The 17340-nt window shown below is 33.0% G+C and overlaps 1 protein-coding gene across 1 annotated transcript; it reads right to left on the bottom strand.

The window, feature by feature from the left end:
* Positions 1 to 231: 231 nt before the first annotated feature.
* LOC149572291 (uncharacterized) lies at positions 232 to 1173 on the bottom strand. The gene has a single exon (XM_089813508.1). The coding sequence runs from the start codon at positions 903 to 905 to the stop codon at positions 372 to 374; it is 534 nt and encodes a 177-aa protein (XP_089669634.1). The 5' UTR covers positions 906 to 1173; the 3' UTR covers positions 232 to 371.
* Positions 1174 to 17340: the final 16167 nt, after the last annotated feature.

Genomic DNA, 17340 nt, shown 5'->3' with positions numbered 1-17340 from the left:
CTTCATGAATAATGATTCATGACAATCCAATCTGATGCTCATGTTCAGAAAAGAGAAAAATTTATTATATCTTATGAATAAGAAATGCTATTATAACAGCAAATAAGCATCTCCAAATAAAGAACAATGAATCATGGTATTTATAATTTGTAGCACTCCTCTAGAATAAAACATCATTTAGTCTTTCTAGCATTCCAAAGCAAATATATATAACCATAAAATCTCAAAACGTTCTTCCAAAATTAGACTTGTTACTCCATCTGTAGAATATACAAATAGTGAGCCTTATACAGAAGAACCCTTCTATTCACTAACCAATTATACAGTAGAACCCTTGTGAGACAAGAAAACCCTAAAAGAGAAGACATGGCCTAGCCAAAAGACTTCTGCGGAGAGGCTCCGAAGAGGGGGCCGAGAGACTTAGAAGAGCAGAGAGCATCTGATTCTGAGTGACGCTCTCTATCATTTACAACAACATATTTGACAATATCGTTGAGGCTCATCTGTTTATAAACCGCATCGTTTCTTTTGAAAAGCTTCAAAATCTGCTTGAAAAACTGTACGTCGCAGGGCAAAGTGAGGCCGCCCTTCTGAACAAAGCCGAACTCCTCCGCCGCCATCTCCAGCAGCGTTCGAAACACAGGGAGGCTGAGATAAGAAGTGGGAATAACAAAGCGCTTCCGCTCGGCCCCCACGTAGACCGCCAGGTGTCCTTCCCTCACATCTCGAGGGCTGCCTGATGAAACCTCCTCCTCCGACTCGTATGATGATGATGATGAGTGCCGTAATTTGCTCTTGATCAATCTGGGCGAGATTGCGCAGCCAAAGGATACCTTGTCTTCTTCATTCCTTGTCGTATGAACGCCCACTCTCAGCCTCTCATGAATTGACTGGCTCCTGTTCATGTTTCTTGCTCCTCTCTTCGAAAAGGGAGTGAAGAGGGGTTGAGTTAATGGTGGGAGGGGGGGGTTTTAAATGTTTGTTCAGAGTGCGTCGGCAATGGGTAATGAAGGCGACGGCATTTGGCCCGTGGTGGGCGGCACGAATATGTGACACTTGTATGTAGGAACCTTTATACACGGAATTTGGAGTCTAAGTAAGCAGATATACTTGGCTTCATTGTGCGGCCATGGATTCCTGCCTTGTGTTGTTCAAGACCCGGACAAACGGTTGGTGGGAGCATGGGATTCTCCCCGGTCTTTCATGACTCTTCTACTCTTCATTTTCTTCTACAGGGCTCCCATGACCGACAGGTAAGGATCAGTTTTGGGATAGGTAGTTCTTTTTAGTTGGTAAACTCAACGTGTGAACAAGGTAATTTAGGGCGTTCAATAATCTCCACACAAAATGTACCAAAGACAAAAAAGAAGTCAAACATAATTCTTTTTCAGATTCACGAAAATACAGTGAAATCTTATCAAAAAATTTGTTATTTTCGAACACAATATTATAAATCATTGTATTTTCGATTTTTTGAAATTTTGTTAATGGTGTAATTTGTAGGGAGGATAGCCACGTCTATAATTTAGTGGGGATATATATAGTCTATGAGTACACCTAGGTGTTAAGCTTGCTTATTTTTTAATATGTTTAATTGAGGAATGTCTTAGTGTGTGAAGTGCATGATGTTCATTTTAATTGTGACCAAGATAATTTAAGGATATATGGTCTTGTGAGTATACTTTTTGGTACTTTATAAATTTAGGGTGGAAAATGTATGTTTGGCTATTTAATGTGTTTAGTGTAGGAATCAAGTCTAGCCTTAGTGTATGATGTTCAAGTCATCCCAATCAAGGTGGGTTCAAACTAGCATTAACCCTTTTTATTTTGGATTCAAACTAGTATTAACACGTTTTATTTGGGGTCAAGTGGCAATTTGAATCATAATTGCACTATTAATAATACAATCACTTAAATGGTCACACTAGAAGATGCCCTAGCTTAAGATAGACAACTTTATAAGAGAGGTTATAAGTTTAGATCTTATAAGACTTTAACATGAATCTTTTATATTTCTTGAAATATGATAATTTTTACTTTTAGATTAATCTTGCATTGAAAAATGGTATTCTTTTTTCATTTGTCTTGAAGGAAATTGTTGATTTGGAAGAGTTAAATGAATGTCTATGTTGTAATTTTGATTTTAGTATCTTTATGTAAGTTGGTCAATGAAGTTGGTTTACAAAAGAAAATCATAACTTAAAGGTTATTGTTCATATGATTTAAGATAGAATAGGAGACTTTCGATATTTGCAAGGTCAAAGATGGTCAATGGAACTAGTGACTTAGATATTTTTCCTTTATGAAGTATCAACCTTTTTCTATTCAATTTGAAAAAGAAGTGGAGTTAATTTACAGACGTATATAACTATGAGAATAATGTCCATATAATTTATCATAGAATATGAGATGTTTTATGTTCATGATGTCAAAGATGTTCCATGGGATCACTTATCTTATAAGTTTCAATATTAACCATTTATATGTTGTATTCAATTTGGTAATGAACTCTTTTGTTTGCTCAATCCTCTATACATTGAATAAACTTTGAAAAGAAATTGCCACTAACATTTAATTACTTATATCATTGATTTCAACATAAAGCTTATTTACAAATTATATTATATATTTCTTATTAATATGTTTTATATTTTTGAATTTGGCATAAATCTTATTTATAAATTATATCATCAATTTTTTATTAATATGTTAAACATATTTAAATGTCATATTTCTAAAAGAAAAATATTAGACATAATTATAAATATATATATATTATTTTTATTGAAAATTTGAATTAATTGATAAATAGACTGGTGAGGTTATAAAATAAGAGTATATGTTGTATTTTATTTTTTAAAATGAATCTAAGTTCATTAATTATTCTTTGTGAAAAGTTGACACTTTAAAATAAAAATTAAGTGCCAATTAAAAAAAACAAATTATGATTTTAAAGTAGAAATTAAAAAGAAAAATCTTTTTGGATGATAACACTTCAATTTTTTAATAATATGTTTTAAGATTTGATTTTTAAATAATAGTAGATATATCATATCATAAATCATACTGAAAAAGATCATATCATAAATAATTGTGAAAAGATCATATATGAACTATAATTTGAAGTGACTAGAGAAATATCTATGAAGATCACTCCTTTTTATTTAAGATTATTAGTATTTAGATGAATTTAAGTGTCAATCATTTTTATTAATAATTCATATAGGTGTTTTAAATTCTTTATGTCCAATATGGAACTATTAAAAGATTACCAACACCTTTCATGATTGTATACTTGTACTAGGAATGGCAATAAAAAAATATGTTTGGCTATTTAATGTGTTTACTTTAGAAATCAAGTATTAGTGTATTGTGTTCAAGTCATCCCAATCAAGGTGGGTTCAAACTAGTATTAACATTTTTTTATTTTGGGTTTAAAATAGTATTAACACTTTTTATTTGGGGTCAAGTGGCAATCTGAATCATGATTGCACTATTAATAATGAAATCACTTAAATGGTGACACTAGAAGATGCCCTCACTTGAGATAGATAGTTTTATAAGAGAGGTTATAAATTCAAATCTTATAACAGCTAGAATAGGCATTTGCAACTATAAGTCTATCCTTTTATAATGTTACATGTCATTATACATACAGAAACAAATAGGACTAGTAAAACATTAAACTAGTTTCTAGTATGGGCATCCTTATATTTCTATAAATAATATGCAGATCCAAAATATTTTGTTGGATATGTTGACTTTAACATGAATCTTTTATATATTCTTGAAAGAAGGTAATTTTTACTTTTAGATTAATCTTGCATTGAAACATAGTATTTTATTTGTAATTTATCTTGAAGGAAAATATTAATTTGGAAGAGTTAAATTAATGTCTATGTTGTAATTTTGATTTCAGTGTCTTTATGTAAGTTGGTCAATGGAGTTGGTTTACAAAAGAAAATCATAACTTTAAGGTTATTGTTCATATGATTTAAGATAGAATAGGAGACTTTTGATGTTCAAAAGGTCAAAGATAGTCTATGTAACTAGTGACTTAGTTATTTTTCCTTATGAACTATCAACCTCTTTATGTTCAATTCAAAAAAAAGTGGAATTGATTTACAAAAGTATATAACGATGAGAATAATGTCCAAAATTTTTATCATAGAATATGAGTTATTTTATGTTCATGAGGTAAAAGAAGTTCCATGGGACCTATTAGGACTCAAAATTGAAGCCTTGATTTTGAGTACCATTGAGAAAATCAAGCCTTATAAACCCTTTTCAAGGCAAGTGCACACGACTATCCATTTGACGCCTAAGAGATGTTTAATGTTTCTAACACATTTTATTCAATACATCTATGTGTACCATGAAGATAAATTGCCATTCCAAGCCATTTTGTGAAGTCCCATTTTGAGCAATATCCAAATCTGCATTTTTGCCCAAGTGTCAAACAATGATTGAAGGTTGTGTTTAAATATGAATATCTCACACCCAGCGATGTTTCATGACTCACCACTTTGGGAGTGTTTAGTGTCCCTACCAGAGAGCCTATATTTTACATTTTGAGTTTTTTTGAATACATTTGACTAGGTTTTGAATCCCTCAAAGTCGTTCATTTATTGATGTCATGCTGATGTGAATTCTTCAAAATTTTGGAAGGCCCTGTTTGACTTGCTATAACTTTGACCTAGTTGACCATAATGATAAAATTTCTTTTGTATTGCATTGTAGAGGTCAGAGAATTTCTATGTTTTAATTTTCAGCTTATGACGAATATGTTTCATCAATTTTTTAACATGATTCCAAATGCAACTTTCAACTTTTTACTGGTGTCAAGAAGTGCAGATTTGTTAGTATCCCTATTCGTGATGTCATAACTCTAAATCTGTGATAGGTGAAATCAAATGGATTGCATCATTGTATTCTACTTTGACAATACTTTAAGTGTGATAAATTTCAAATCTTGATGAATCCATCTGCACACTTTCCTAGGTCCATTCCATTTGCAAAAAAAAATTTTTGTTAGTGTTTCTAGTCTAAAAAATTTGAGTAGCCTAATTTAACCATTCGCCAAATGTGTTCTATTATTTTTCATGAGCCCTAATCATAGATTTATACTCTCTTCATGGCATTGAACCAATGTCCTAGCTTTCATTTGCCCAAGCGTTAGTTTGCCCAATTTTCAAAGTCAAATTCGAATGCATTTTGTTGTTTTCTAATATGTTTTGTTGCAGGTAGTGCTGAGAGGGCAACTTTGATAGTCAATATTTTTTGACTAAGAATTCGTCATGAGACGAGATTCGATAGGGTAAGAGTTTGTGGAACAAAGAATCATTATGTTTGATTCCAGAGCTCGGTCGAGGGTTTGGATTAGTTTTTAAAGCTAGCCAACAAGCCCTATTAGTAGAAAATCATAGTTCATGGATAAGATGTGAAATAAGTTTTAAATGGTGTTTTAGTGGTCGATTTTGATCTTAATTACTCTTAGGTGGTTAATAGATGAATTTGAAACATCAAGTTTTTCAAAATGGATTTTTTTTAGCCAAACCCACTTGGAGGCCTAACTGACTTCGTCAAGACAATAGGGTAGGTTTAAAGATGTTTTATGATGACTATGGTTATTATATTACTTCAATGAAAAACATGTTTTTACTCAAGAGTAAAAGGTAATGTGATATTACATTTGGTGATAATGAGAAAGTGTCATTTAATATAACAAGTGGTCATGGCCAATGTTTTATTTTGCAAAAGTGTTTTCTTGCCAGTCACAAATTTTTGGTTTGCTGATTAATGAAGATATTGTGAGAATGAACTACAATTTTCTTCCCATTTTGCTACATCAACAATAGAGAGGAACATGTGGTGATTAAGCTCTCATATGGCATGATATGCATTGCTTTCAAGAAAGAGTATTTTCATTTCAAGACACAATATATGCTGATGAGATTCTGTAGATGGTTTTTAATGTTAGAAAGTTTTAAGAGCTTATCATTTAAATAGCACATTATATGTTTTAAGCATGATGAACCATATGGTACCCAATTATCTAGATAAAAAAATTTCTTTTAAAAAGTGCTAATTTTTGTGATAAATATACTATCAACATACACAATAAGAAGGGTTTTTCTACTAGAGAATAATTTAATATATAAGGCAGCATTTTCTCCACTCCATCTATGGCAAGAATTAATTCTATAAGTGGACCGATAGGGGCAGAATTGTGAATATCTTCTTCATACATTTCTCACCATTTGGTAATTGAATCTTGCTTCACAAGTATATTATACAAGCCTTTTCTTTGAAGTGGAAGGTATAGAAAGAAGACATGAGAAAAAAATTGGGAAATGACACCAAATGCAGGGAATGAGGAAGGGAAGAGAAATAAAAAGTCTGAGACTACCTTCATGCCTAGTCGTATCCTTGAACATTTATAAAGCTTTGGCTTCTTCCTATTTTCCCATTGGTGAATCCAATAACCACAGGCAATAGGGGGAGCTCCACGTAAAAAAACATCAGGGAAGTCGCATGCATTAGGGTCTTTTTTTAAGGCATACACAATCATAAGAAGAGAGCCGGCTCAATAAAGGATGAGGGACTTTGATTCAAGAACTATGTAAAAACATTGTGACAATAACACATCAAATTCCATGGTAGAGGAAGGCAAAGTTTTCCTTGCCCAATCTTTGAGGCCTCCAAGGGTACCATGATGAATCAAAATTTTCTACCTATTGATGAATTGTTATCAATGAAATGGCCACTACCATCTTCATAAATAGATGAGCATATAGATCAAGGGATTCTCACACTATCCTCTATGCTCAAATTACCATGTGATGCTCAAATCAGTGACCACCAATCAAGGTCAATGGTGTCACTACTAGTTAATAGAATTTTCAAAAGCTCCTTCTCTAGATGAGCTATTAGGATCTTCATCAGTCATTGAGTGTGGATGAACTCTGTGGAGATGTTGCCACCGATGGAAAAATGGTTCATGAAGGCTTCCTAACTGCTCAGAGAACTATATTTTTTCTAAAAATATGTCAATCAAGATTGAAGAACTTGATTGCCTGCATCAATTATGAATATTTGAATTAGGCTCAAAAAGATTGATTGTGTGGGAACAAGTCTAAAGAAAAAGGCCTTTTATCATCAATCTTGAAGCAACGTTCCTTCCATGTCTGCAAGGCGTACATTGCAAATAGTACATGAAGATACCAAGAGATGCCATGGAAGAAAGATTGGGAGCAGGGAAAATAATAGTCCGATTTTTTTATCCCACATTCTTTGTGAGGAAGTTTTAAATGGCATTTAAATACTACTCTAGTCAGAAGGTAAGTGTCTTCAAGACACGAGCCTTTTGGAAAGGAAAAAGTTGTGTGGTGAGATCAACTTGGATGATGAAGCTAGCTACAGCTAGAAGAAGGTAATAAATTTTGAACGAAGACACGTGTCAAAGAGATGACAAGGAGATGACATTGAGTCTGAGGAGCCAAATGTTGACACATGGAGGATCTCGCAGTAGTCACTATGTTGTTGAGTGAAGAGGCACAACGGATAAGCATAGCAACATAGTGACCGACTAGGTGGTGGTGACGTGTTGAGCTGATGTGGAAGTGATTGGGTGATGAGGTGGCATCAATAGATAGAGGAGTTCACCAAAAAATGTGCTAAAATCTGGTGGTTGCCATGTCACCACAACAAAATAGGAGGAATTTTCGGCAAGCAACATGGCAACCTGCCAAAAAATTTAAAAAGGCAAGTATATGTGGAACCTGCAATGACCAAAGGGCCAATCACAGAGTGACAAATGGCCACGTCTGAGTGGCAGAGGGAGATATGCGATTTCATTTTAAAATATTATTTTATCTTTCCAGTTCTAAGAATTCAGTATGAGGATTTGAAAAATTTGTTTAAAATAAATAATTTTCTATAGTTTTAACTATAAAAATATTTAAATTTTTCAAATTTAAAATCTTTTAACTGCTCTATTCATAGAAAGAGCCTCATTTTCAAATGGCTACTAGAGGGGTAATTGTTGTCCAAAATAGACACTTCAATATAGCGTTGGAATCAGGACGAGATAAATTTTCTAAATATGGAGTCAAATTTTGCATAGATGTTAATCGGTTTGGTCTATAAGCATATTTTTATTTTTTGAGGCATTCTCAAAAGAATAGGTAGAATTCACCATTGAGCATCAGAATTGGTGAGAGGGTAAATATGAAATCTTGTTGAATCCTGAGTATGGAGAAAAATGATTTTGAAAAGTTTATCTTTCCTATTGAGGTCATTTAACTAATTTTTTCTTTCAACATTAGTTTCAAATCTGGCATCAAAATCAGTTATGATCTCCATCAAATATCTGAATCACTTTATGCTTTTGGGAGGCCAAAGGATAGAGGATTTGATTTACTAGTTGTAGAGAGATATTAGAGAGATACTTCACACTGTTAGGAGAGGTTTTCCAAGTGGACACATGTCAGATGCATAATAGATCTAGGAATTTACTCTCCTCTATATCATTCTCTATCTCATTCTTTGTACAAGTTCCAGTCTTCGAGAAAAACTTCTCACTGCTGTGATACCATTTCCTTCAGCAATTTCTCTTATGAGCAACACTAAGTTTTATACAGACAATTCTCATTCATTAGGTGATTTGTGAGTCATTTTCTATACATCTTTCATGTATTTTTTTTCAAGGAAAATGAATAAAACATAGCAAAGGGTTTACATTCATTTTGGATCTTGTCTCCTATTCATGGTTTTGTAATTTCTTCTAATTTGTGAGCCAAGAGTATAAATTAGGTTCAATTTTGTTTTAAAATACATGTGGTTGAAGTATTTTGCTCGTGGAACAAAGGACCGTGTAATTTCTTGATACTTATCATAGGGTTTGTAGACTTTATGGTGGGATAGTTCGAGTATGAGATTTATTTTGATGCAGATGTCTATTCACAAGGTGAAAGATAGATCAAGGATCTTGATGTAGAAGTTATGTCAAATATTTCCATAAGATGTATGGTTGTAATTCATGTAATTACCCAATAGATAAGGCACTGAGAAGCTTTCAGATCATTTAGCATTGTTTCTTATATCTAGATCTTGTTGTTATCAACATATTAAATCATTTTTTCCCCTCTTATGTTGAATGTTATTCAAATTCTAACCCTCACTCAGCTTATGAATTGCATCATCTTACATTTAGCTATTGCATGATTCATTAGGAGAAATAAGGGTTAAATTTTCTTTGTTAGATTCAAGAATATGTTTTAGCATTGGTACCATATTAATTGACTCTAAGGTCCACTCACCTAGGTCTTGTAGAGCCTCAGTAGAAGAAGGGTCTAGCTTTATAGTTGGCTCAGTGTCTGAAATGGTATGTTAAGAATGGGAAGTAGTTGTCCCTAGATATGTCTTGTTCTCATTGAGATAACTTGAAACCTGTAGCATTTCAAAACACCAACAAAATGGTGACTCTACTGGGGATGAAAGGTTGGAAATGCATGAATTATGGAGCTAGAAATCTCTGATATATTTTGCATATTCAATTTTATATGCAAGATTTAATGTTCCTCGGTTAAGAATTATGCATGGATAATAGTAGCTTTGAAAGATTGAATATAGATTGTGTTGTTACTAAGTTTTATCTTTATTTTCAATCAATTCAGCTAGTTGTGGTTTTGAAAGTACTACTGTAAATTCAGAGTCAAAATTGATTAACAATGGTTTCTCTCTTCTAGGTGTTTGATGGTTTGTGAATTCTACAAGTTGAAATTCCACTCCAAATCTGTCATGTTATAAATCATATTTTTAAAATATTTCTCACAATTTGTGAGTGGCAACTCTCTCAAAGAACTTTGTACTAGTGTAGATTGGTTATATATGAATTTTTTTAAGACCTTTCAACTGAATTATGCAAATCTGAAAGTTATGTTAAGTTTTAAGAAAGAAGAGAGATATGTAAGTTCTTGACTAATGACTTTTAAAGTGTTTTTTGATCTGTTTTCATAAGAAATTTGAATGTCAAAATGAGTCACAGCAGTGATTTAATTTTGTTCTCCTCAAGGAGATGGCGGCTCTACAAGGATTTGATTAGTGATGTGAAGAATTAAAATCAGCACCTATGCCAATCAGCAGATCAATGTTTTTAACATCAACACCCAAGGTATATTTTCCACTTTCATGTGATTGCATTTCCATGAAAGTAAGTTCCACAAAAGTTTCTCCATCAAGTGGTATTTCTAGCACTAAGTAGGAGAGTGGTTTGAGTTATCTCAACATACTTTATGAAGAATAGATTCATCAAGTGTTGTCATATTTTGAAGTACGTTCAGAGTTTGAATTGGTAGAAAGAGTTTCAGATCTGCTACAAGTAATGAATTCTAAGAGTAACCTTGATGAATGAGTTCTAAATTTGCTAGAAATGTCAAATTTCCCTTCACGTAGTATGCAGTCCATGGATAAGAATTATAGATCTATTTCTACCAAAAGATACATACCATTAAATTTCATTGGAATTCATGGTTTCCCAAACCCTATGTCATATAATCTCAAAAAATATTTACCTAAGTTCAATGCGAAAGATAAAAATTTAGCCAATTGTCATGTTCAACTGGTCAGTGATTTGATTGGTAATTTTGCAATTTCTCATGAAGATGTTCATATGAAGTTGTTTGTTTAGACTTTAGAAGGTGATGCTATGGATTGGTTTTCCTTTCTACTAGCATGTTCAATTTCATCTTGGGATGAATTACTTTCAGCCTTCATGCAATAGTTCAGGGAAAGAGTAAGCATCTCTGATCATTTTGATAAGTTCTTGCAGATTCAAATCAAGAATGATGAATTAGTTCTTGAATTTAATATCAGATTTGCAAAGATTTTAAACAAAATTCTTGAAAGATATAAGCCAGATGATCAAGTGTGTTTAGTGGTTTATCTTGATGCATTTGATAAAAAGATGAGTTATCTATTGAGAGATAAAGAACCTAAGACTTTTCATCAAGCATTCATGATAGCAATAGAGATTGAAAACAATATAAAGTATGGCTTGATTAAGAGTCACTTCTCTAGGAATGTTTGCCGAAAAGATGAGGTCATAAGGAAGAATCGATGTCATAAAGAGTGTTTGATTTCAGATTAGCAAATAGGTACCCCTGTTGTTGTAAATAATCTAGTAGAAAATTCAGAAGTAAAAACATGTGAACATGAAGTTTCTTTGTTGCAAAAAGGTGCTTAGTCCATTCTTGTTGAATATAGTGCACATTTTTGTGATATCATAACATCAGATGACAGAATTATTTCAATTCATGAGTTATACATACAAGATGTAAATTTAGTCATTCCTTCTCCTATTGATGATTTTCTTTGTGTTGAAAACATAATTGATCATGAAGTTGAAAGATGTTCATCTCAATATGAGGATGAAGAAGCTGGAAGTGTTATTTCAAGCGATGAAAGTGAAGTTTTTGATCTGACATATTCTGAAGAAGCATCGTGTGGAGACAATGATGAGAGTTTTTGCTCAAGTCAAGAAGAGGACAGTGGTAGTACATGTTCATCTTCATGTGAATCTAATGTGAATTGGAAAGAAGAAAGAAATGATAGAAGTAAGTACTCTTATGCTAGTAGAGGTATGAATTCTTTTTTTAAATCTAAAAGTGATGTTCCATTTTAGAGTTATACAAGTCAACTTGAGGTTGAAATTTGTGAAGAAGATTTGTCTACACAATATGAAGACAGAGATTATCTATAAGGAAGAAGTACCTAATTGTGTAGATGAATGTCTTGAAGATTCATGTAGTAGTAGCCCGCAATATGTCAATGATTCTAAGGTTAGTGCATCAACATCTATTGGTGAGATTAATGATGATTGGTTTGTAATACATTGGAATCATCTTAATGAAGACAATGCAAGTAATATTGACTCATATTCTACATGCTTCTTTGATGGAGTGAAAGATGTGTCATCTTGTGATGGTTCTAATTTTTCTTCTTCATATGCTAAAAATGTCCATGATAGTGATGTTAGAAATGGTTTCAAATTTTTCATGAATCCATTCTACGATGAAGAGTTTAATGTTGATTAGCTAATCACTTGTTATAATGTTCACAAAGGAACTTTGCATGGAGTTATCAACCCACTTTTTGAAGAGCACATGGAATGTTCAGATTTAGTTGAGGATGAATTCGATTGTGATACATTATCCTACTATTGTAAGAGATTAGATTGTTCTTCTTCCATATGTGATAGCGGTTGTGATGATCATGTTGCATCTGATAATGTTGCTTACAAGCTATTTAATGAAGTTGTTATTGAGAATCAACATACACCTTACAATGAATTCCATGATGAATACTCTAATGTGATGACTAATCCATTTGTTGATTTCAAAGAACCATTGAAGGATCTTGGATTAGTTTTAGATGATAACATTGATGATATGTGTGAGTACAAATCTAATTGTTCATTTGAGTACCATTCGGCTATACATAAGGATACATATTTTCAAGGTATGTGTGACCTTTTTCCCCATGTTGAATATGATGTCTTCATATTCAAGATTGATAGCATGCATGATTCATTTGATGAAGAAGAATTTTAGTTTTAGTCTAATATTTGTGTGTATGTTGATCAATACTTTCATAATGTGCAAGTGGTTGAGAATGAAGCTAGTTTTTATGTGTGTTATGAAAGTGAAGGTTTAGGTTTAGTTTTTCCAGGTGACCTTTTTCAAGATGCTAATCTAATTGGTGAAATTGATAGAAGAAATGTTTCTAGTTTACCTCATGCACATTCAGATGAAAATCAGATCAATGATAGAGGTAAAAGTTTTTATTGAAGTTTGGTGGCCCAGGGTCATCATTTGTACATAGTAAGAGTAGTTGTTTCTTGCTTTCAATAAAGTTGTCCGAGAGAAGTTTTGATATCAGGTGTATGGTATGCTTCTTCTAGAGATCTAAATCCTTGCCATGCTTGCAAGGGACATGCATCCCTAGACAAAGCCACTATTGGGACTCAAAATTGAAGCCTTGATTTTTAGTACCATTGAGAAAATCAAGCCCTATAAGTGCTTTTCAATGCAAGTGCTCCCAGCTATCCATTTAAGGCCTAAGAGGTGTTTAATGTTTCTAACACCTTTCATTCAGTATATCTATGTGTCCCATGAAGATAAATTACCATTCCAAGCCATTTCATGAAGTCCTATTTTGAGCAATATCCAAATCTGCATTTTTTTCTTAGTGTCGAACAGCGACAAGAGCCTATGTTTGTATGTGAATATTTTGTACCCAATAATGTTTCATGACTCACTGCTTTGGGAGTGTTTAGTGTACATACCAGAGAGCCTATGTTTCAGATTTTGAGTCATTTTGAATCTGTTTGACTAGGTTTTGAAATCCTCAAAGTTGGTCATTTATTGATGTCATGCTGATGTGATTTGTTTAGAATTTTAGAAGGCCCTGTTTGACTTGTTATAACTTTGACTCAGTTGACTATAATGATAAAATTCCTTTTGCATTGCATTGTAGAGGTTAGAAAATTTCTATGTTTCATTCATAACTTTGAATCCATGATAGGTGAAATCAAATGGATTCTACCATTGTGTTCTACTCTAAAAATACTTTAAGTGTGCCAATTTTCAAATCTTGACGAATCCATCTGCACACTTTCCCAAGTCCATTCCATTTGTAAAAAATGTTTTTCTATCAATGTTTCCAGTCTACAAATTTTGAGTAGCCTACTTTGACCATTCACCAAATCCATCTTGTTATTTGTCAAAAGCCCTAATCATAGATTTAGACTCCTTTCATGGCAGTGAACCAACACCCCAATTTTCATTTCTACAAGTGCCAATTTGCCCAGTTTTCAAAGCCAAATACAAACGCATTTTACTATTTTCTGACATGTTTTCTTGCAGGTAGTGCTGAGAGGGAAATTTTGACAATCAATACCTTTTGACTGAGAATTCTTCATGAGACGAGATTCAACAAGGTAAGAGTGTATGGAACAAAGAATCATTATGTTTGATTCTAGAGCCCAGTACAATGTTCTAGAATGAGGAAGGGAAGAGAAATAAAAAGTTTGAGACTACCTTCATGCCTAGTCATATCCTTGCACGTTTGGAGAGCTTCAGCTTCTTCTTGTTTTCTCGTTGGTGAATACAATAACCGTAGGCAATAGGGGAAGCTCCATGTACAAAAATAGTAGGAAAGTCAAACACAAAAGGGCCTTTTTTTAAGGTGTACACAATCATAAGAAGAGAGCTAACTCAATAAAGGATGAGGGACTTTGATTCAAGAATTATGTAAAAACTTTATGACAATAAGAGTTGAATTCCATGGTAGAGAAAGGTAAAGTTTTCCTTGCACAATCTATGAGGCCTCTAAGGGTACCATGATGAATCAAAATTTTCTACCTATTGACGAATTGTTATCAGTGAAATGGTCGCTACCATCTTCATAAATGGATGAGCAGAAAGAATAAGGAATATTCACACTATCCTCTATGCTCGAAGTACCGTGTGATGTCGAAATCAATGAACACCAATCAAGGTCAATGGTGTCGCTGCTAGTTAACATAATTTTCAAAAGCTCCTTCTCCGAACGAGCTATCAAAATCTTCATCAATCATTGAGTGTAGATGGACTCTGTGGAGATGTTGCCACTATTGGAGAAATGGTTCATGAAGGCTTCCTAACTACTCAGAGGATTGTATTTTTTCTAAAAATGAGTCAATCAAAATTGAAGAACTTGATTGCCTAAATCAACTATGAATATTTGAATTAGGCTCAAGTAGATTGACTGTGTGGGAACAAGTCTAGAGAAAAAGGCCTTTTTTCATCAATCTAGAAGTGATGTTCCTTCCATGTTTGCAAGGTGTAGGTCATAAATAATATATGAAGACACCAGAAGATGCCATGGAAGAAAGATTGGGAGTAGCACAAACAATAGTTTGATGCTTTTATCCCACATTGTTTGTGAGGAAGTTTTAAATGGCATTTAAGTACTACTCTAGTCACAAGATAAATGTCTTCAAGACACGAGCTTTTTCAAAAGGCAGTAATCACATGGTAGGCCCAATCTGGATGACAAAACTAGCTAAAGCTGGAACAAGATAGTAAATTTTGAACAAAGATGCATGCCAAAGAGATGATGAGGAGATGACATGGAGTTTGAGTAGCCAAATTTTGACACGTGGAGGATCTCATGGTAGTGGCTATGTCTCTGAGTGAAGATGGATGATAGATAAGCATAGCAACATAGCGATCGACTAGGTGTTGGTAATGTGTTGAGCTGATGTGGCAGTGATTGGGCACTGAGGTGGCATCGGTAGACAAAGGAGTTTTCTGAAAAATGTGCTAGAATCTAGTGGTTGCCATGTCGCCACTGAAAAATGAGAGGATTTTCTGGCAAGTGACATGGTGACCTGTCAGAAAATCAAAAAAAGGCAAGTATATGTGGGACCTACAATGACCAAAGTGCCAATTACAGAGTGACAAGTGGCATTGTCTGAGTGGCAGAGGGAGATATGAGGTTTCATTTTAAAATATTATTTTATCCTTCTAGTTCTAAGAATTCAACATGAGGATTTGAAAATTTTGTTTAAAATAAAGAATTTTCTAAAACTATAGAAATATTTAAAATTTTCAAATTTAAATCTTTTAACTGCTCTATTCATAGAAGGAGTTTGATTTTCAAATGGCTACCAGAGGATCAATTTTTGTTTGGGATAGGTATTTCAATATACTATTGGAACTGAGAGGAGATAAAGTTTCCAAATATTGAGTCAAATTTTGCACAGATGTTCACTAGTTCGATCTATAAGTAGATTTTTATTTTCCAGGGCATTCTCTATAGAACAGGCATAATTCATTGTTGAGCATCAGAATTGATTAGAGGGTAGATATGAAAGCTTGTTGAATCTTGAGTATGGAGAAAAATGATTTTGAAAAGTTTATCTTTCCTATTGAGGTCATTTAATTGATTTTTTCTTTTGACATTAGTTTCAAATCTGGCATCAAAATCAGTTATGATCTCCATCAAATATTTGAATCACTTTATGCTTTTTGGAGGCCAAAGGATGGAGAATTTGATTTACCAATTGCAGAGAGAGATTAGAGAGATTCTTCTCACTGTTAGGAGAGGTTTTCCAGGTGGACACATGTCAGATGCACAACAAATCTAGGAATTCACTCTCCTCTATATCATTCTCTTTCTCATTCTTTGTACGAGTTCGAATCTCTAAGAAAAACTTTTCACTACTGTGATAACATTTCTTTCATCAATTTCTCTTATGAGCAACACTAAGTTTTATACGGATAATTCTCATTTGTTAGGTGATTTGTGAGTTATTTTCTATACATCTTTCATGTATTTTGTTTTCAAGGAAAATGAATAAAACATAGCAAAGGGTTTACATTCATTTTGGATCTTGTCTCCTATTCATGGTTTTGTAATTTCTTCTAATTTGTGAGTGAAGAGCATAAATTAGGTTGCATTTTGTTTTAAAATGCATGTAGTTGAAGTATTTTTCTTGTGCAACAAAGGACCATGTAATTGCTTGATACTTATGATAGGGTTTGTAGACTTTATGGTGGGATAGTTCGATTATGAGATTCATTTTGATGTAGATGCCTATTCACAAGGTGAAAGATAAAAAAGGGATCTTGATGTATAAGTTATGTCAAAGATTTCCATAAGATGTATGGTTGTAATTCATGTAATTGCCCAATAGATAAGGCACTAATTAGCTGCAAGATCATTCAGAATTGTTGCTCATATCTATGTCTTGCTACTATCAATATATTAAATCATTTTTTTCCTTTTATGTTGAAAGTTATTCAAAGTCCAACCCTCACTTAGCATATGGATTACATCATCTTGCATTTAGCTATTGCAGATCTATGTTATTGAATGAATCATTAGGAGAAATAAGGGTTAAATCTACTTTTTTAGATTCAAGAATATGGGTCAGTGCAAGAAGTTGGGTCTCATTTTTGGCCAAAAAGTGGAAGTTTTTTTCCTGTTTTTGAAATTTTTTTGTCAATTGATGTCAAAATTTGAGGTATTTAGAGATTGAATATTAAAAAACTCCAGAAATAAAAATTTTAGTGTTTGGAATCTAGTTTTTGAATATGTAATTTATTTGTGCACCCATATGATAGATTATTTTTTTGGTATGGATCTTTAAAAACCACTTTTTCAAAATGTCTGTTTCAGGACCATACCATGCTCGTGTACGAACACCATAATTTGACACAAATAAATGAATTTTCGTAAATCCTTTTAAAGGGAGTTACCTAATACACCTAAGATTAATGACAATATTTTTCT

This window comes from Cupressus sempervirens, chromosome 2 (genome assembly GCF_028749045.1).
Source record: "Cupressus sempervirens isolate cs-2001-9-10 chromosome 2, ASM2874904v1, whole genome shotgun sequence".
Classification (NCBI taxonomy): domain Eukaryota; kingdom Viridiplantae; phylum Streptophyta; class Pinopsida; order Cupressales; family Cupressaceae; genus Cupressus; species Cupressus sempervirens.
Note: the sequence above shows the minus strand (reverse complement) of the source record. Positions and strands in the feature narration are given on the sequence as shown.

Bases quoted from the DNA above. Each gene is read 5' to 3' on its own strand.
- LOC149572291 (XM_089813508.1), bottom strand. From the start codon at position 905: ATGAACAGGAGCCAGTCAATTCATGAGAGGCTGAGAGTGGGCGTTCAT.